This window comes from Rhynchophorus ferrugineus, unplaced genomic scaffold (genome assembly GCF_030347505.1).
Source record: "Rhynchophorus ferrugineus isolate W39M unplaced genomic scaffold, kcgeb_rfMv2 rfM8, whole genome shotgun sequence".
Classification (NCBI taxonomy): Eukaryota; Metazoa; Arthropoda; class Insecta; order Coleoptera; family Curculionidae; genus Rhynchophorus; species Rhynchophorus ferrugineus.
The window spans coordinates 37,873,324-37,896,565 of NW_027472587.1; the positions used below are offsets into that span (position 1 = coordinate 37,873,324).

At 31.8% G+C, this 23,242-nt stretch overlaps 1 protein-coding gene across 4 annotated transcripts in view; it reads left to right on the forward strand.

Annotated features, from left to right (window-relative positions):
• Positions 1-23,242, forward strand: part of LOC143201187 (influenza virus NS1A-binding protein) — a 38,910-nt gene that overhangs the window by 13,572 nt on the left and 2,096 nt on the right. For 2 of the 4 annotated variants that reach the window (XM_076412088.1, XM_076412087.1), the window contains exons 3-11: positions 16,065-16,249; positions 17,678-17,881; positions 19,172-19,348; positions 19,397-19,640; positions 19,716-19,980; positions 20,102-20,259; positions 21,198-21,325; positions 21,400-21,643; positions 21,701-22,045. In XM_076412088.1, the coding sequence (XP_076268203.1) occupies positions 16,065-16,249; positions 17,678-17,881; positions 19,172-19,348; positions 19,397-19,640; positions 19,716-19,980; positions 20,102-20,259; positions 21,198-21,325; positions 21,400-21,643; positions 21,701-22,045 (1,950 nt within the window). Of the gene's footprint in view, positions 1-14,112; positions 14,186-16,064; positions 16,468-17,677; positions 17,882-19,171; positions 19,349-19,396; positions 19,641-19,715; positions 19,981-20,101; positions 20,260-21,197; positions 21,326-21,399; positions 21,644-21,700; positions 22,046-23,242 lie in introns of those variants that run through there. The other 2 variants (XM_076412089.1, XM_076412090.1) reach the window with 2 other exon arrangements.

Consider the following 23,242-nt stretch of genomic DNA (forward strand, 5'->3'; position numbering starts at 1 on the left):
GAGAAAAAATATAGATATTTTTTCGCAAAATATATTGATATTTTTAACAAACCCTTACAATTAAGTAGTTAAACAGTTTATAAAGAAATATTAAATGGTTTTTTATAATATTTAAGAAATATAATTGATTTCAATCATTGATTTCAAAATATTGAAAAATATCGATATATCGATATTTTTCCGGCATCCCTAGTAAAAAATACCATATTGATACCGTCTTACGAATATCGCCATAAATAACAGATAATTATTATTAAGTTAATTAATTCTTTAGGATTACAATCATAATAACTTTTTTTTCTGATCATTATATTTGAATTATTCTAAAATGATCGTTGTGTCTATATCATTTCATTATTTTTCATTCGTCTGAAGTAGTTATTTTTCATAGCTAAACGACTGAAATGACACTTTCAAGAACAAAACATTCTTAAATTTTGACGGGCGAGAATTGAAATATACTCCCTTTTTTTTAATATCAATAAACTTGTAGCCGGCTTGGTTGGTGCAGTGGTAAAGGCGACAGAACAGTCCACCTACTGTTGCGATAGTTGCGGGTTCGAATCCTGCTGGACATGGACGTGAATTTATGTTCGTGATTGTTTAATATTTGTGATTGCCCTAGGCAAGAGTGCAAAATCCGACGAGGAAAATGATCCCAGTTACGCCAGTATCCAGGCTGGGTAAGACCGGATGTCTTCTGGAATGATTTCTAAGTTGGTCACTCGCCAGTTGGTAGACTTAATGCCCATGGTTCGGAGCCCACATTAAACTGTAGGTCCAGTCCAGATAAACCGCTGGTTGGTAAAAGGAGACTTTAAAATGGGGCGTTGGGAACTATCGACTGATAACAATCGAAACAGTCGATAGTCGTCAAAGAAATAGCGACTAAAAATAGTAATTACTACTTTCAGTCAAATGCACGGTTCGACTGTTTTTTTCCATTCGTGATGTCAGACGGAGATGTAGGAATTCTTGTCTGTATAAATTGAGAGATAGGATCTAATAGACAGTTTTGTATTTTTTCCTCATTCACTTGTGAAAACCCTGGATTAGATGGAATGTTTCAATACTTTTATTAACAGTATAATTAAAAACATCGTGGGATATTTTTCACCAGATAACTCGGTGGTCATTATTTCAATGGGCTTTAAAAGTTGAACACATTCTGTTAAGATAGTCCATTCGTCAACAAATAAAAACTGTGGTGCTCTTCTTAATAGCCATCAAAATAAATTGGTGAATAGTAGAGTTTTCCTATGAGAAAATGTATTTATTACAAATATTTAATATACTTTATTCACCCTTTTGCCGTTAATATTTTTAAAAGAAATTTAACCAACTGCTACTGCAAAAATTCTTCAAATCTTTTACAATCTATGCAATTTCTGAAACCTTTGGAACCTAATTTTAGTTTTCCAGATTTTAGGAAAAAAGTTTTAACAAACAAAAGGCTTGGACAAAAATCGTGAAAATTTATCAAAAAATTATTACCTATTATACCAGCCCAAAATATTACCTATTATACCAGTCAAAAGTATCTTACTATTTATCATTTACAATTTTATATTTTTACCCTTACCTTTAAACTAGCGTTCCAAAATGCTGCTATATTAATTTACAATAGTTATTCATAAGCAAACTACAAAAAACATAAAACAACATATATTACATATAAATCTATATAAGCATAAATTCGGCGCATTATCTTGAAGGTCGCGGCTAGGATGACAAGGCCAGAACGTTAAAAATCAGTAGAATAAACCGAAAATAGTAACTAAAAGTAAACGACTGAAACATTCGATAGTAAATAGTAACAAAATCAGTCGGATCGAAAATAGCGACTGAAACAGGCGATAGTAAAAAGTAGTCAATTACTAAACAGTCGATTTCAGTCGATTGTTCCCAACACTACTTTAAAATATATATAAAAAAATTAAATTTTATTGAACAATATCGTCATGTATAAATCTGCATTTAACACGAATTAAATAACATTATCCCGTAAAATGTCCCATTAACATATTAAAAGGTATAAACGATACCAGTTCACAAGTTCATCACGTTTATCTACTAATATATTTTATAAACAATGTATTTATTATATGGCGACGATATTTTCTTGACTGATTGTAGGTTATCACCAAACCGTTCAATCTCAAGCACTAGGTATTTATGGAGATTTATTAAATATGTCGAAAATCTAAGAATATCACGTTGCTATGTTCCTATTAAAGGAATCTTATATCTTTTGGATTTTGTTTATCGTATGTAGTACAATTGATAATGAACTAGACATTTTTCTCATAAAACTGACGTAGTTACTAGATGTTTATGAAGATAAATCCGTCAAAACAATTTTTTTATATTTCTTTTTTTTGCTTATGGTTAATAAGCTTATTTTATTTTTGTGACTGTTAGCCTACATAGCCTATAATTTTTCATTTCCTAAATATTTAATAACCAACGAAAATATCGATCCTTTGTTACAGTCAATGAAGAACGAACGAAGTTTATATGTCTAAAATTCTATCACCTTTCCATATTTTGGTGTATTGTACGGTTTAGATTAGCTTTTTGAAGTTATCTCCCCTGAATTTGTAATATAAACAGTATTGTTTATTTTAAAATAAAAAAAAACTTAATATAGTATATCAAAATTCTTCGGAATATATTTTGAAATCTTTATATACACCAGCTGAATTTGAACTGTATGCCTACCTATGAAAAAGGCTTTCGAAAGCTACCTGTTACTGGTAATAAATTCAGTGTCGATCCTCGAATCTTAGGAATTGTGTTCCCTCTACACCTACCGTTAGGTTTGTCGGGCAATAACGTGAAAGATATATAAACAAACGCTTTAAAAGCGGTCTGGCCTAGCTAGGTTGGAGTTCGAAGAACAACAATTAAATTGTCTAGGGGTTGATCTGTTTTACGATACCTAACGGATTAACTCTTAAGAGGATTTACCAAAATTTTAATTATTTTTGGAGATACCTGCTTTGGTGACGCGACATCTAAAAACGAAATTTTAAACATTTCTTCCAAACTATTTTTTTTCGAGACGATTCACGTGATATCTCAAGGTCAACACAACCGATCTATGGTTGGATTTTTATTATCTTCAAAAAAATCGGAAGTGTCAAAAAATGGTTAACAAATTCTCATTTGTTCGAACGGCCGTAATTTGGCGCAATAGAATTTGTTGAACTTTTTATGATTTTGTTATTTCGTGTTATCTTGAGCATTTTTAAGTGATTTATTTATGAACAGCTTACATATTATTACAAATACTTAAGCTACAAAATAATAACATATAAAATTAAAATAGTTGTAAAATTTTACAAAGTGGTACAAAATGATAAGGAATTATGGCCGTTTTCACATCTGTCGGCACCGACACCACAACGACGCGGACACGGTGGTAGCGTAGTTTCACGTAAACAAATGAAACCCTTTCACGCTCGCCGATATGTCGGTATCGTGTCACTGTACTCTGGACTGTATCCACTCGTGTCGGCGCCAATTTTTATTGTGCACAGAGATATTTTTAAGGTTAAAAGAGGAAAATGTCTAACTTTAAATATGATATTGTAACACTAATTGAATTAGTAGTGCCAAAGTCTACTATATGGGACAATACTAATGAAAATGATAAAAACAAAATATGGTGCCGTGCCGGTGTCGTGTCGGTGCCGGCAGATGTGAAAACACCCCGTGATATGTAGTTTAAGATAGATTACTGGTAAAAGTTTAAATGATTATTGAAATGTGCCTTGTGTAGTGTCGTACACATCTTCCCTCTCTTCAGTCCACTCTGCATTTCTGTTAATCAATGTATGTCTATGTCTAAAAAATATAATCTTAAATATTACTAAAATATTAGACGAAATAAACTTTTTTAAACTGTAATGTTACTTAGTCTTCCGCTAAACATTCTGCGTTGATTGAATCTAGTTAAAATTAATAATACAAAATACGATTTGATTGATTAGAATAAGAAATAGTAAAATATCGATATTCTTTTAAGGATGACATTCCTAGTTTCTCCATTTATAACTAATAGCGTATTTATAGAGAAATACTCTGCACCAAGTTATTGGTTATCTGTTACCAACGACATAACTAATCCTCTACCTGTTTTTAAATAAGAGGTCGATGATCTTTCGAACTGTATCTAGTTCTTTTGTCGATATCCTATTAATTTACTCGGAAAAAATCCGCTTTATTTTTTACGTAATGTAATCGAGAGTTTCGCTTCGTTTGATTCAAATATTATTCTCAAAATAAACTTTCAGCGACTTTCGATCTTAAGGTTTAACTCACTGTTGGAGTCTAAGCTAATTTTAATAGCAGATACAGGATTGCCCATATTTTACTGACAAATTCGACATTCACTTGCACAGACGATACAAAAATTCGACGTCAATGGATCATGATTGGTTTGAAGTGAGCTTAGTGTGACATTTTATGTTATTTGTTATGTTTTTTCTAGTGAATTACCTTCTTTACTTACATCTTACATTGGATATAACATGGCAATTGAAAATTCGCCGGCCTACCATAGTAAAACACATTTTTTTGGCAAAATTAGTTTTTTTATTCAACATAATGCCCTTCAAGGGTGATACACTGATTATAACGACTCTCCAACTTTTCGATGCCATTTTTGTAGTACGATTTGTCCTTTGCTTCAAAATAGGCCTTAGTTTCGGCTATCACCTCTTCATTCGACGAAAATTTCTTCCCAGCGAGCATTCTTTTGAAATCTGAGAACAGGAAATAGTCGCTGGGGGACTATTTCCTGGGGGATAGATCTGGAAAAAAAGACGGTGGATGAGGAAGCAATTTGAAGCCCAATTCATTGGTTTTTGACACGGTGTATTGTCTTGGTGAAGCAGTATTTTCTTTTTGTCCAAATGCGGCCGATTTTTTCGCCGATTTCGTGCTTCAAACGGTCCAATAACGCTATGTAATAGTCGCTATTGATCGTTCTTCCTTTTTCAAGGTAGCCAATGAAAATTATTCCATGCGCATCCCAAAATACAGACGCCTGTTGCGTTTTCCCACGTTTTGGAGTGGGTTCATCGTGTGCAGTCCAGTCGGATGACCGTCGATTGGACTTCGGAGTAAAATGATGGATCCATTGTCACATATCGACGCAAAAACTCGGGTTTATTATGCTTGATAATCTTCAAACACTGCTCTGAATCATCAACTCGTCGTTGTTTTTGGTCAAAAGTGAGCTCGCGCGGTACCCACTTTGCACAGAGCTTTCTCATACTCAAATATTCGTGAATGATATGATATACACGTTCAATTGATATCTTTAGAGTATCTGCTATTTCATTCAGTTTCAATTTACGGTCATTCAAAATCATTTTGTGGATTTTTTAAATGTTTTCGTCGGTAACAAGCTCTTTTGGGCGTCCACTGTGTTCACCGTCTTCGGTGCTCATTTCACCACGTCTAAACTTAGCATACCAATCCTTGATGGTTGATTTTCTTGGGACAGTGTCCGGAAACTCGGCATCAATCCGTAACTAAATATCCGTACAAAAAAAACATTTAAGCTATTTTATTAATTATAAATACCATAATAAATAAAAATATATTAAAATTGGAAGAGGAGTAACAAATGAAATAGTATTAAAAATAATAGCCATTTTCTTTTCAATAGTTACAGTAATTATTTAATTACATTTATTTAATTAATAGTTGATTTTAAAAAAGTTTTGTGTTTCATATTATGACTAATTATACTCCACATTAAGTAAAAATCACTATCTATCTGTTCAGTTATCTGTAGATGGCAGAGAAGAAGAAATGTACACACTTTTGAAAGTTAAATCTGTTGTTTTATTGAATAAAAAAAATATGTCGTCACATGATTGTTCTAATCACATGTCAATATCAAACAAATTTTAATGCAATGCCAGTTTTAAACCATTCTATTAAGGTCAAATTGTCGTATTCCATGGTTGAAGACAAAAAAAAATTGTTGATATATAAATAGATTCAGTGTTACGTTAAATTAAAAAAATATGTGAACGACTTCTTATGTAAATTTGGAATTAAACGTAAATTTTACACAATATGCATATTGGTGATTAGAGTGCTATTGTCACTTAAATATATTACAGACATCTCTTATGCAAAATATTAACGGTAAAAATGTGATTTGTGCTTTTACGTATTTTATATTACGCTATGAAAGCGGTATTTAAGTATTCTTCGTAAAACACCAACTATTTTTGTTTTAAACTCATTATGTTCAAGTGGATATTTTGAATTTACTTAGTTATTTTCGGTTTGTGTTTTTATGTTATAATTAGCATCACTCCTAAAAAAAACTTGTTTATTCTAAGAAAATATACGTGTAAGTTCAAAATTTCCATGTCAAACGTTATATTTTACAGTATATGTACATCACTTGACATACATTTACAATAATTACTATTACGTTACTAGTTAGAAAGAAGTACTAGCTAGAGATAAATTATTTTTATTAACATATCCTAGACCTTGTTCATCACTTAACCTTGCCTTGGTTAACACTATAGATTAGGAGGAGTATGCCCAATGTTGGAAAGAGTCTGTTATTTTGGACTTTAGAATATCTGTTTACAATATTTTTATCTAAAACTTAACATTTTAAGTTTTTAGAAAAAGCTATAAGTTGTAATTGATAATTTAGAACAAAAGTTGATATAGTTGCACCATAGCAACCTTTACTTAAACATAATCAATCACCGATCATTGGTGTACAAATTTAAATAATTTAAATATTTAATATTTTACATTCGATATTTTAACATCATTTATTGGTGGTTATCTACAAACAAAAAACAAGGAAAAATTTATTTGTACAAGTTTACTAAAAAAAGCTTGAAATATTGTTTATAATTAGGTTTTGAAAAATAGGTTTTTCATCAAATTATAACAGGTGGTAAAAAATACGCATATTGGAATACAAAATAATATCTGATCTGCTATCTTTAACATTATCAAAACTCAATATATTTACTAAAAATGTATATTTATATGTATTTGGTGGAACCAGAATGCTATATAGATGTTAAAATCTTGAGAAACCTTTACAACTAATTATTCAAAAGTGTAATTAACCACCTTAGGGCAAAGTTTTTTTCGAGTATTCGGTATTGCCATAATGTACTTCGTCCAAGAATAATTACAATTTGTCTAACGAATCGACATATTTTCATTCAACAAATGGTTTTATCGGATCTCTCATAAAGCTTTATTATTATTTTATTATCTGGCCTTGACGCCAGATACCCTCATACCTTATCCAAGCGTTCTGGCTTATCATGCATATCGAAGTTCAATTTAAAGGTCAATAATGCCACCCAGGGCGTTGGTACCACCATAAATATGAACCAATACAGATAAGAAACGCAAAGCATGCGAGACACGATTTTAAATGTCGTAAATTCGTAAATTATCGTCTACATCGTCAAGTTATCGTTCTTTTTTCTCCCAAAAGGCTTTTATAACATTAGTGTAATGTATCAATGAGGCCTATAATTTACAATTACGCTCAATATCAGGAAAAGTGCTAAAACGAAATAATTAATATTTACGAGGTTTGTCCTAAAAATACCCGATTTCAAATTTTGTGGTTTACTTGTATATCGACTTATATATTGGTATATTGACGACATGCTACCACCCTAGTTACAAGATGAGTTCGTCGCCAAAGAGCATCACAACATATGAAAGGGAAATAATCTAAAATCTTACAATTAAATCAGTCACATATATCAAAAATGTCAGAGCTAGTCAGATTCCTAAACGATGTAAATCAAAAGCTTGCTATCCGAATATAAAAAACATATTCATACAATATAACACAAGTTTGGGCATATCCACTGCTACTGTGAACATCTAGTGTCCAAGAAAGGAAATTCTTCTTTTACTGATTAATAGATTAGAGATAATAGTCAAAGTTAGTTCTTTCCAATTTATATGACCTACCTGGATGTCTATTTTATATTTTAAAAACATGCGAGATAATATTTTGTAATTTGTATTTTAGTTAAAACAAAGCATGTATTTTGCCCAGCGTTCATAATTATTTTTTTATTCGAAAGAGTGCACTTCCAAGGTGGTCCCATTGGAACCAAGTCAGGATCTGATGGGGAAAAGGGGGGAAATTGACGGAAACGCTCAAATTTCAAAGGCACGTACAAAGTTTTCACATATTTTTTATCTAAAACAATCAGATATTTGGGCATAATGTTATTGCCGAGCTGATGTGACGGAAAATCGGAAGTCGTTTAGTGCAAAAGCCATTCAGTTTGCTTTTTAAGCAGTAACTATAGTATATAAGACCTCGTAGAAATACAGTAGACAATTGTTTCTATGGTGTAATTGTTAAAGCGTTTAGTTAGAACATTTGTAAAATCACCTAAGCGTACTGACGCACTCATTATTTTCAATCATTGTTTCTTTATCCCTATTTTTCGTCATACGGGCTGCACCTTTATTTGGCCTACCCGTTGCAATATTAAATAAAATAACTGCGATTCCTAAGTGATCAGTTGGTAGTACTTAAAATAATATAGAAAATAGATAAATAGGTTTAGGTAGGTATTAAGTTCAATTGCATGTATATAGTAGAATATAAAATACTTGTCGGAGATTGGTTATATAAGATTTTTGTTTATTTTTATTTAGGTATTATAACGATTATCATGTACATATTTTATTTTAAAATGTTTTTTTTTTGTGTCAAAAATTTAAGTTTGATTCTTTTTTTAATATTTAGTGAGTTCCTTGTTTATTTTTTGTCGTCGGTTAAATTATTAAAAATATTTAATATATTTTTGAAATATAAAAATACGTTGCAGGACCTTATATAATGCTCTTTATATCTTTGGCCAACTAGGAAATTCATGGCTGGCAACAAATGATGATATTTCGAATTGTGTTGTACAGTATCTAACGCTGGGCAAAATACATGCTTTGTTTTAACTAAAATACAAATTACAAAATATTATCTCGCATGTTTTTAAAATATAAAATAGACATCCAGGTAGGTCATATAAATTGGAAAGAACTAACTTTCACCAATCTATTAATCAGTAAAAGAAGAATTTCCTTTCTTGGACACTAGATGTTCACAGTAGCAGTGGATATGCCCAAACTTGTGTTATATTGTATGAATATGTTTTTTATATTCGGATAGCAAGCTTTTGATTTACATCGTTTAGGAATCTGACTAGCTCTGACATTTTTGATATATGTGACTGATTTAATTGTAAGATTTTAGATTATTTCCCTTTCATATGTTGTGATGCTCTTTGGCGACGAACTCATCTTGTAACTAGGGTGGTAGCATGTCGTCAATATACCAATATATAAGTCGATATACAAGTAAACCACAAAATTTGAAATCGGGTATTTTTAGGACAAACCTCGTAAATATTAATTATTTCCTTTTAGCACTTTTCCTGATATTGAGCGTAATTGTAAATTATAGGCCTCATTGATACATTACACTAATGTTATAAAAGCCTTTTGGGAGAAAAAAGAACGATTACTTGACGATGTAGACGATAATTTACGAATTTACGACATTTAAAATCGTGTCTCGCATGCTTTGCGTTTCTTATCTGTATTGGTTCATATTTATGGTGGTACCAACGCCCTGGGTGGCATTATTGACCTTTAAATTGAACTTCGATATGCATGATAAGCCAGAACGCTTGGATAAGGTATGAGGGTATCTGGCGTCAAGGCCAGATAATAAAATAATAATAAAGCTTTATGAGAGATGATTGAAACAATGATTGAGAATAATGAGTGCGTTGTTCTAACTAATGTTCTAACTAAACTAGAACAACAAAAAACTATTGTCTGAGCCAGGAATCGAACTCGCGACCTATCTAAACGCTTTAACAATTACACCATAGAAACAATTGTCTACTGTATTTCTACGAGGTCTTATATACTATAGTTACTGCTTAAAAAGCAAACTGAATGGCTTTTGCACTAAACGACTTCCGATTTTCCGTCACATCAGCTCGGCAATAACATTATGCCCAAATATCTGATTGTTTTAGATAAAAAAATATGTGAAAACTTTGTACGTGCCTTTGAAATTTGAGCGTTTCCGTCAATTTCTCCCCATATATATATATCACTACATAGTATAAAACAAAGTCGCCTTTTCTGTCCCTATATCCCTATGTGCGCTTAAATCTTTAAAACTACGCAACGGATTTTGATGCGGTTTTTTCAATAGATAGAGTGATTCAAGAGGAAGGTTTATATGTATAATACATGAATAATATACTAAGGCAACATTGCTAATTTTAGAGGTTTCTAACGTGATGTCGTAAATTAACCTATTTTTTTAGGCTTATTTAGCAATTAGCAAAAACGCTGCCTAACCCTACGAGTTAGATCAAATTAATGTACTACAGTATTGTACACCATAAAAAAGTCTACAAAAAAGTCCACGATGGTATATGTTTATCTTTTAGGGATAACCCACATTAACCATTTTTATTGTTTACTTTTTACGTGAGAAAATGGCTTATTTACGAAGCTATTTTAAGCAATACGGCATTAATCCTTATCGAATTAAGTACCTTAAATACAGTGTGCAATTAATAGAGATCAATATGGTTCCTTACGGCATGTAAATTAAACAAATATTTTCGGAGATATTACAAATTTAAAATTTGCGTTTAAAAATGTGTAATGTAATAAAAATTGTATGAATTTAGATATTCCAAAGATAGCAGGAAATCTTCATAGTAAGTATAGGGGAAGAGGAATTGTTTTACTCCAAATTTAATGCGTGCAGGCCAAGGGCAGTAATGAATGAACCAAAAATACTGGATCGATTTTAATCATGTTTTCTTTGAGTTACATAGGCATATATATTTTATGCCCGTGCAAAGTCGGAGCGGGCCGCTATGTTTTTATATACAACGTTCATATTTTTTCTGTAGTGTATTTAATTTAGTATCAGCATTGCGAAGCCGGGGCGGGTCGCTAATATATATATATATATATATATATATATATATATATATATATATATATATATATATATATATATATATATATATCCGTGATATACCGTCGAACATAGAACCTTCTCCTTTTTCGAAGTCGATTAATAAAACAATTTTCGTTGATCTTTGATCTATCTTCATGGTGTTAAGAACAAACATCTCTCTGGTAGGAAAAACTGAAATTATTTTCTTCTATATTATTTACTAACTAGATCAGCTTACTTATTTGTTTTTATACTAAAATAAATTATTTATTCTTAGATATTATGTATTGTTTGAATTGCGCTTTTAGTAATGTGACTTAAAGCCAATAATATAAATGATAATAACTTAAGTATGCTATCCAGTTTCCAGCATTATCAGTTAGGAAAGAAACACTTAAAATTACAAAATTACATGCATAAAAAATCTTTGACGACTCTTATCCAAACAAACGGTCTTATCACGGCATCAGCTGATGTGCTCCATTTCATTTCCGACGTGTAATGCGTAAATCTAAGAGGACCGAGATCATATCGTAAAAACACTGAAACACGCCAAAGTTTCATTATCTGATTATGTTAATTTTGCATCGTATTAACGTGATCTATACGTAGCATTAACAACGCCGCGTTTAATTCCACGATATTAGTGAAAACGATATAAAATTAGCGCGGATTTATTTTCATAAGCAAAATTTTAATGGATACCCCTCCATTACAAATTAATACCAACGTCATCATAGGTAAATAGAGTCCGAATTTATCAACGTTAAGTGTTTTAATGATTTTTCGTAGCCGTTATTGATGATGTTTTGATGCCCAAGACCGCGAAATTATCGTTCAGTTACCAGATCCTATTCAAAATCGTAATTTTTAATACGAAATGGTGGATGTCAAGATAACGAGATAAAACAATAGTGTTTAATTACACCTTGTTGTAACAATGAATTAGTAATCCTCACCAATCCATAGCCGGCGCTCGAGGATGGTGTCTACTTCCCAATATGCTGCTGTTGGTGCTGCAGGAATTCAAGACAAATATAATATTCATCATTGTCTTTTTGTCGCTACGCCTTCCATTCTGAAGTCTCTGAGGAATGTGTTCCTCAACTGTGCACTGAAACATGTGGAATTTGTCTTAAGCATCGCATTTAAAAAACCTCAAGCTTACAGACGCCAGACAGTAATAGTACGTAAGCCTCGGAACAACGCGTGCGGAAGGATTGTTTGCCCCTTTCTTTATTAATTCCTAAGCTATATGGCTCTGCAATATGAACTACACATATACCGCAATATCTGTATGAGTGAATATAGCGCTATCAATAGCAAACCTCAAATAAGATCAAAACGTTTATTGGCATTATGTTTATTATACCTGTAAAATAACGTTTAATGGAACATACTCAGCTTATGAGGCTACTCAAAACGAAGGACAATGAATACAGTCGAGAGCAGAGTGAAAAAAGTAAAAAATAAAGCAATAATAAATAACAAATTCTGACTGGAAAGAAGGCAAAATATCATAGAAAATAATAATAGATAATATTGAGAGGATTAGGTTTATTACTACCATTTTTTGTATGGAACAAATTAGCATAAAGCAACACACACACACACACACACACACACATATATATATATATATATATATATATATATATATATATATATATATATATATCAAGTTCAAATCCCAATAAAGGCTTAAATTTTCAAATTCAATAACCTATAATTAGTAAAGTTTAAACGCGTAACTATGTCCAATTGGTGTCGTGTATTTTGTAAAAGAGCATTGAACTACCAAATTACAAACTATTTTCATAAAATCCCTTGTAGTTTCGTGAGACAATACTAAAATTAACCATCTCTATCTGGAGAACACTGGAAGCCTATTTAAAAAATACCAGTCACGCAAACAACTACTCAATTATTGAAATAATCAATCGTTCGTCATCAGGAGTAACTTAATATTCGATTTGTAAATATAACAACCAATAAAAGTTAACAGCCCTGCTGTAATTAAAAATTGTAGTTAACGTGCATGTTGACATTAATTGTATTGACATTACGTAGATAAAACAGATTAAAATTTATTAAAACGTGGATCTTATGGTTTTTATTTATTAATTATAATTCGTTAATTGCGTATAAACATTAAATGTATATTATTAAGAAGACTGCTTTTTATGATTTCAAAACTCTGTTTAAAATTGCTGGTTCGCTATTGAATTTAGCAAACATTTGGCAACATTGCCCATCAGCACCAATGGAAATCGAATTTTATAGGCTGAATTCGGTTACGTATTCCTACGCATCGGGCAGCATTCTATTTCTTTTTAACTAAGATAAAAAGAGAAAGATCCGCCCCGAGTTTGAAACGAATTCTACATTTTTACAAACACCAATTGGCAATTTATTAGACGTCGTTTATGGCTTGATTTAACTGTTATTATTTTCTATACACACATCAGAATTTGATTATAAATTAATTACAAGAACATAATAGCGTGCTAAACGCACTCTTCTCTGTGTAATGCACACAGAAAAGGCGGTAAAAACAAACAACAAACACACCGTAGAGACGAAATGCACCAATCGAATGCCTTCGCGAACATACCAATGACATGGATCGAAAAGGCGATTGCAGTGGTATCTAGATATTGGACGTCGCGAAACATTTGCCCCAAGTGTCCTATGAAATGAAATCTCTATTTACTGTAAGACAGAATAATAATAATTATATGTCGGGAAGAAATTCTGAAAGACTTAAGTCCTAAACATTAATTACAACCTTAAAAGTTAATTAAAAAACACATTTAGTGATTGGATTTTATTTAAATCCTAATTAAATAGTAATGACATATAAATCCTTAATTACATTTAAATTTAGTCCATTTACTATATTAAATTCGGTTTTAATATATCAATATAACACAGTAGCAGTCTGTGAAAATATAAAAAATATCAAATTGCTGTTATCGCCCTTTGTGACACACCACTGCTTACAGCGATAGTTATTCTAAACCCTTTTTACCAAATCCGACACCAAATTGGATTGAGCTTGTAATGGGATCAGTCGGAAGTTCGTCCGTAATTCGACCTTCCACTGGAATCTGAACTATCTCACCTAGTCTACCTGTACCAAATTACTCCGTAAGTAAATAATATTTTTTCAATTATTATGATATTCATAGGCAGTCAATATCGGCAAATAATCCATTAGATTCAATTGATAAAAGCAAAAAACGTAATTATTCGTCACGTGAGTATGTTTTCCAATCCGCTTTGCAATTAAAATTATATACTGCATAAAGATAACACAAAATGTGTCGCATATATTAAAACTAATAATGAACTAGTACTAATTCCTTTGTTAAGTGAATACGCTAAATAAAAATCTCAGTTATGAATAATAATTGATATTTGGAATTGCTAATTTTACAATCATTTATATGAAATTTGTTATGTTGTATATTGTATTATGAAGCTGTATTATTTTAATTCAATTTAATTATTGATTATTAATAATTACAGCTGTAAAGAAATTTATTTTTCACATATTTGACATGGCAATTTATGTTTTATATATACTACAATGAATATTTTGTCCGTTTTAAAAAATATATTTATAAGATATTTTGACATTATTGACATTATTAATTGACAATAACCTGCAATACAAACAATAAGTTATTGTTCTGTTTAACTATTGATATTGCATAGCGTAAGTACTTGTCACAACAAGAAAAGTTGCAAAATTGTACATAATAAGGATATTACAAATATGTTTATTGTAGGAAACTGTTAAAACTTCTATTTACCCATATCAAACACATAAATAAAAACACAATACACATACCGACCGTAGTATATCATAATTGACTTAATAGGCCGAATTTTCCTGATTTATGATGGGGTGCCATAAAAAGAAATGTTGTAGGTAACTATCGATTTAGTTGGCCTTGAACTATTTGAGCTAATTATGAATCAATTGTATTAAATATTAATTCGGGTTTTGTATTGTGTTTTTGTATGTATATTGTCATTATTTTTAGGTTATATAAAATTAGTTATAATCTACCTCTAATATAGAATATTCTGCGAATTGTTACCTCTTAAACGCGCTATCCTATCGCTCCATTTAATAAATTTACTACATATATGCAACTTTAGATCCATAAATTAGGAAAAACCGAAATTACTTTTTCGCCAACCTCTAATGCTTGAAGGTTATATTGTTAATAGAAGTGTACGACATGACTTTATTTTCTTTCGTTGATCGTAAGATTTACTTGTACACATAATGATTCATATAATTTAAATTATATTTTATTTGACACGATCTTCCATAAGTTAACTAAATTACTATTAACTGAAGACGCTTCAGAGCGATTAGGAAGACGCAACGCGCGGGATATTTGAAATATATTTTGATTGATTTTTTTTATCCACAATATATATACATATATACATATATATATATATATATATATATATATATATATATATATATATATATACATACATACATTTTCTAATTTTGATTTTTATTAGCCCAATAATATAATTTTAAATTGCCATATACATACATTTTTATACTTTAGGTCATTAAATATATGTAAATCATATCATCTTCATTCAACGTTAATAAAAAATCTATTTCTACAGCATTTAATATTTTATTATTAATATTAAAATATAAAATAGCTCCTTTGAAAGTAACTTTTTTCATCCAGTAAAACAAACGATTCTTCCTAAATCCGGCCCTCTGGTGGACTTGAAGCGTAAAACTTGATTATCCATTTAAACTCTTTTAGGTCTTATTTTCTACGTATATCTGCTATGTTCTCAATACATTTTGACAGTCGATCATTCAAAAACCAAAAATTATTGTAAGTCTATAACTATATCTATAACTTTTAATTATTATTGCACAAATAGTTACAGAACGAAGCAGATTATTAATTGATAGTTAAAGCAACAGTAATATTATACCATTAATTATAAAGTAATTAAAATTGTTTTGTTCTAGGTATAAAACAAGATTCGGAATATACCAACGGGCACGCCGTCGCCAGCGACATGGACGTCGATCTGGAGCAGGACGAGGAACCGGTCCTGCAGCTAGAGTTTGTGGATGACGTCCACCACTCGTCCATGCTCAAGTCGCTGAACATGATGCGTAAAAATCGTCACTTCTGTGACGTCATTCTTCACGTATGTGCCTGGCTGTACGATACAACGAATTTTGTCTGGCATTGGGGCGCAGTCGCAAAGCCTTATACGTAAATTCATAGACATATCATAGATTTAATTAGCGGATGACCGATCTGTTGTGACTGCGCGGAATGTCTGACAAAATTGTTATTGTATCTGGTCAGTTACACTACTGGACCGCTCAAATTCAACTTTATTGAAATTAATTCTAACCAGTAGTGAGTAGTTTTTAAGTAATTTTTTAAATATAAATAGATGTAGCTGTACAACACGAAATTGTTATATTGGATGCATAGTGTCTCAAATATCTCTGATTAAAATCGTTAAACCAACAAACATTTCAACTATAACAAAAATATCTGGTTATATATTGGCAATATGTTTTTTTAATTGATTTATTATTAGTAAAATAAAAATCCAATAAATGCGTTGATATTCTATACAGCAACTCTACCAATATTTTTGGTATTTAGCGGTTAGATGGTTATTTATAACTATGGTTGGTTTTTACAAACATTATAATAACAAAAATAGGTACAATAACGTTATAGTATAGGATATTTTCGATTAAATATAGGATTGTATTACACAAGAGAAAAAATAACTAATTAGAATTCATTCACATACTGGTGTTTATGTAGTAGAATGTGCATAAGTAATCATTGTAATACACTTTTCAGTCAGTTAAAGTGGTAGCGATGATATTCAAATAAAACTGCTTTTATCCTGTTTGTAACAATATATCTACACGATAAATTTAACAAATACAGAAAGAAGTTACTTATTTAATTAAATTTTATTTCTTTAAATGAATTTTAATCAACAACTGTTTGCCAACTCTCCACTAAATTATACTGTAATAAAAACGTTGATTTGAAAGTAAATCCTTTTTAATTATTTTTTTTTTAAATAGGTTCATTTGATGCTTACTTATTACGGTCTTATAACTGAGTGCAATCAAAGTACCATATAGATACAACAATCCAATCGAAATACCAAAAAAATTTAATGAGCTGTTCTAATTATATTTTTAAATAAATCAAAACGCATTTGTTGGTGGATATAGTATAGTGAATATCTTAAAAATTATTCATTATTTATTTATTTGTACAGCCCAAGCGCAAACGTTCCTTATAACAACCAGAAGTAAGTTATCGAAAGTCCTACACAATGCAACCCAATATACATTTCATAAAATATTATTTTAATTTTATCTGTTTGCAGAAGCAAAGCGCCAATTTAGATGGGGGTAACTTTTTCCTTTTATTTTTGAAACTTTTTTTGATATTATTCTCTCGAATGCTCTATATTTATGTCTGGAAATAATTTGTTTAAAAAAAACAATTCAGATAACTCACTCTAAATCATGTTAACATATCGCCAAAGCTCCAGTCAAGTGTTTCATTTTAGTTTGTTGTTTTTAATTAGATTGGTAATATGGAAATACATGCTCACCGAGCGGTACTGGCGAGTGCCTCACCGTACCTGTTTGAATTATTCACGGCTGATCAGGACTTGCAGAGACTAGAGAACATCGTAATTTATGAACTGAATGGAGGATTTGATCAAAATGCCTTACAGATTCTAATAGATTATGCTTATACGGCTAAGCTCACCGTAAACTATACTCAGGTAATTTTATTAATGAGTACTTTTGTAAAAGATGATATCAACTAAATATCCACGGGGACTTTTGAAACTACAAGGTGTCTGAAAAAAAAGTTTGTACTTTTTACAGAATTTGGGAGCAGGAAAGTGTTTTAAATGTGCATAGATCATCATTTCTCCACATTTTACACAAATACTTAAAGATGCATCTCTGCAATAAGTTAAATGTATAACAGGTCAATTGAAAAGTCCCCAGCCTACCATAGTACAACACATATTTTTTTGGCAAAATTAGTATTTTTTAAATAAACATAATTCCCTTCAAGGGTGATACACTGATTATCCTTTTCATCATTTCGTTTTTCGGCGATTTCGTCCTTCAGACAGTCCAATAACGCTATGTAATAGTCGCTGTTGACGGTCTTTAGTTTTTCAAGGTAGTCAATGAAACTTATTCCATGCGCATCCCAAAATGCAGACGCCATAACCTTGCCAGCCGTTATTTCTTTCTTTAAAGGTCTGTTATTTCATTTATTTTCAATTTACGGTCATTGAAAATCATTGGATGTGGATATTTTTATGTTTTTGCCGGTAACAACCACTTTTTGGCGTCCACTGGGTGCGCCGTCTTCGGTGCTCATTTCACCACATCTAAACTTAGCATAACAATCCTTGATGGTTGATTTTCCTGGGACAGTGTCCGGAAATTCGGCATCAAACCAAGTCTTTGCTTCAACTGTATTTTTTCCCTTCAAAAAGCAATATTTTATCAACACGCGAAATTACTTTTTATCCATTTTTTCACGATAACAAAAGTTACTTCACTCAAAATTCACAAACTAATGATCCGACAGCTGTCAAATTTATACACGCATCTTTTGAGTGTTAGGGCTAACTAAAAACATTTCGATTTAATTCTAGTAGCGCCATCTATGTGTCAGACTGGGGACTTTCCAATTGACCTGTTATAATAATAATAATCCCAGGAAATCACTTACAGGACTGACTTCGTAAACTAGACAATCTCATGTTCATATTAAATCACGCCTAAATAATCAGAACTGCCGCTGTTGGAGTACAACGGATTCGAAATGGTCGTTACTATTCCGAAGAAGAAAGGGTATGAATAATACCACCAAATGGACGACTTACTTTTGAGACACCTTGTATGTTGATATAAAAATTCTAATAAAAAATATTTCGGCAACTAATAAAGTCTAGACAAATAAGCTCCGCTTTAATAAAAAATCCCCTCAAAATGAATTTACCGCCACGATATTTTACGACTTGTTAAAATTTCCACATTTTTAACAGGTTAAAGCAGTATTTTTAACAGCCAACCGTCTAAAGATGGACAGAGTCGTGAAAACTTGCGGAAAACACTTAATCAAGCATCTTTCTGTGGAGAACTGCATCGATATTCGATCACTGTCAGGGATAACGAAAAACCGAGACTTTGTACAACAGATAGATACATATATAGCGAAAAACGTAATAATACTCACTAAACTGCTATATTGTTACTAATATTTTATCTAGTTTTCAGAGATTTCTAAAAATAACCAGGTTTTGAACTTATACTGTGCGAAAATCGAAGTTTTAAACCAATCTAAAGAGGAAATGTCGTTCGTCAATCAAAGCTCTCTATGTCGCTTGGTGCTGGAATGGATTAAACGACAAATTACCGACGATCTACTAGACAAAAATACACTGCAAGAGAAAACTTTCATGCTTTATCTTGCCATTGACAACTCCCTGCAGGATTGTTCAAGTCTACCTTCAGGTAAAATATATAACACATTTAACAAACATGAAGCCATTTAAGACCACATGCAGTAACCACCACCATGTATTGTAGGAGATATCAGTGATACAGAAATTGTTCAAGATTACAAAAAGATGTCTTTGAAAAACACCTCAGTGTCTAACAAAATGAAGAAGAAAACTCTGAGCCAACCATCAAAACCAAGAGTCTTAATATATAACCGGGAAATAGGCGAGGAATTGGAAAATGAGGTTGAGCCTGATTGGAATTTAATTGCAACAGAAAGTGTCGGAGAACACAGTTTCCTAGCTCTGGTTACTTTAGGTGGAAAACTTGCCACCTTGTCCATTCAATTAAGGTATCTTATGATCGCTACTCCACTTATGAATATCATATTCATTTTAACTACAATTGTAATTGCAGAAATAGCATTATCTATATGTTTTTTGGGGTATAAGTAATACTCGCGTTTGTTTTAGACTGAATGTTCCACAAACACCGTCTCCAACTCTAACACCAAACAATAGCCGATCACAGAGTGAAGAAAAGCCTGACCTTTACTGTGCTCTCACAAATATGTCTTCACAAAGATGTTCCCATGGCTGTGGTGAATACAAAAATACTCTCTTAGTTTGTGGTAAGTTCACTCTTGATCGCCTATGAAACCGCATAATTATTGTCGATTACTGGAATCATATATTTTCGAAAGAAAATTTAGTCTCGCAAGAAGGGGCATTCTCAAGACTGAAACCTATTGTCTAGTCTTGGGACCACTCATATATCAGCTCTATATTTTTAATATCCCAACAACAAAAGAAACAGTACCTGAAATATTTGCCGACGACACAGTTATCATGGTAAAAGATGTATATCTGTCTAAAACTGTCCATTTTAATTTTGTGGTGCTGCGAAATAACAAAGAACTAATTATTAACAGAATCAGCTGAATACCTCGGGATACATCTCGATGGTAGATGAAACTGGAAACATCATATTAGCCAAAAAGCAGAGCAGATTAGACTCAAAGTCAAGCAACTGTACTGCTTAGCCGGAATATAATCTAAACTTGACCTAAAATCAAAGATTGGTTTTTCAGTCAGTCGTAAAGCCATTTAGGACCTATGGGATGCACTAAAACATCAAACCAACTAGTAATCCAACGCACTCAAAACAAAGTTCTACGATTAATTACCAATGCTTATCGCTACGAAACCAACGAAGAGCAGCACGACGACCTCAAAATCAAATGGATACACGAAGTGATCCAAGATTTCGCCTTAAAACGTGAAATAAGATTGATAAATCACAGTAACGTGGAAGCAATACAGCTACTGAACAAGATGCAGGAAATCGGAAGATTGAAGGGAACCAAGCCTTATAAACTTGTTTAACACATAAATTTATTCTTAATTTTAACTTAAGGACTAGTTTTATTTTAATTTACAGTAGTAATAAATCAATTTGTAAATTAAAATTGTACCAAGCATATCTAATGAAAGATGTAATTAATTTAAAAAAAAATTGCTATGAGTACAGGTAGTAGGTAGGCTAAGCGTTATAACGTTCTTCTTTTAGGTGGATATGATAGAACCGAATGTTTACGTTCAGTGGAACAATACTTTCCGGAAATAAATACTTGGAAATCCTTACCATCGATGCTTGAAAGCCGTGGCCGTTTCAAAATCGTAGTGGTTAAAGATAAGGTAATGTTTTACTTCCAAAATTACACACGTAAGTGATCAACGATCAACATATTTGACCCGGTATTCGGTTTTAGATTTATGCCATAGGTGGTAGTAATGGTACCACTGAACTAGCATCCGTAGAGGCTCTGGACCCCGAAGCCGACAAATGGGTAAAAGTCCCTCCCATGTCTATAGCCAGGAGCAACATGGGCGTTTGCGAACTAAAAGATTTAATATACTGCGTGGGCGGATGGAACGGACAAGTGGGTTTAAAACAGTGTGACATATTCAACCCTGAGACTCAACAATGGAGTACCATGGCAGGCCTTAACACGGGTAATTTTGATACCATCATTAGGAATGTTTGATCGAACTAAATGTATGTCGATTTAGGCCGATATCAGGCGGGGGTCACGGCCCACAACAATTTGGTGTACGCCATCGGAGGATCGGACGCGTGGAACTGTCTCAACTCCGTGGAAGTATACAATCCTGAGGACGACATCTGGAAATTATCGAAACCCATCATCACGGCGCGCCGTGGATGCGGCGTGGCTGTCTTTAGCGGAAAATTATACGTCGTAGGCGGTTCGGATGGTAACCACGCTCTCAATACGACAGAAATATTCGACGAAGATACACAGTCCTGGTCAATGGGCCCGACAATGACAACCGCTAGAGCCAACGTAGAAGTTGCCGTCGTAGGAAATCGGTTGTATGCAGTGGGTGGATTTTCAGGTATTTATTTATTACATATTTGTATATTTTCTTTCTTACGTATGATTTATTTGATCATCTTCCCTTCGATACTAAAAATTAGCGTTGGGAACTATCGACAGAAAACAGTCGATAGTCAAAAAATTGCACGGGTTCGACTGTTTTTCTTCAGTTCGCGATGTTAAACAAAGATATACGGACCCTTTCCTGTATAAATTGTGAGAGAGGAAAGGACGAAGATAATTGCTTGGAGCAGTTAATTTTATATGTTTATATTTTCTAAAGGTAGTATAAACGAGATGGAGATGGTCCTTTACGTACTAACTTTAAAAAAAGGAAAGGAAAAAAAATGCTGAATACTATTAACGTGCAATTAATAATTTCATTTTAAACGAAGTAGAATTACTTTTATATTTGAATGTTTTGTGGATCTGTAAAAAGGAATGGAATTTTTCTATGGAATGGAATAATACTCCACAAATGTTTTATCGTATTTTAATATGTTAATTACTATTTTCAAATAATATACTTTAATAAATATACACAATAGAATAGAACTTAAACAAAACCTAAAAACTAAGGATGAACAATAACCATAAATACTAAATAAAAATTAAACTTATACCTAATCATAGAAAAAAATCATGACATAATTAAAAATGATCGCACAATAACTACTAAAGCTTTTTAAAATAAAGTAAGTGCATTATTTATTATTGAATGGAAATATTTTTTAACAAAAATCAAGAGAGTAATGGAAATATTGCCTATTATTGCCATAAAAACAGTCAAAGGTATTTTACTATTTATCATTCACAATTTTAATCTTTTCACCCTATTACATTAACAATCTTGAAAAATATCGTTCCAGAATGCTGCTATAAATATACAATATATTGTTGTTTACAAGCAAACTACCAAAAAAATCATAAAACTATATATATTACATATAAATCTATGTAAGCATAAATTGAGTACATTTTTGTCAAGGTCACGGCTAGGATGACAGAGCCAGAACGTTAATAAATAGTCGAATGAAACTAGTAGAACCAAAAATAGTAACTAAAAGTGCACGACTGAAACAGTCGATAGTAAAAAGTAGTCAATTACTAAACAGTCGATAGTTCCCAACACTACTAAAAATTATAAAGAATGGGTGAAAGAAACAGTTTAAATCACGTTTGTTTGCCATGATGTTTTGGTAAATATTATTCCACT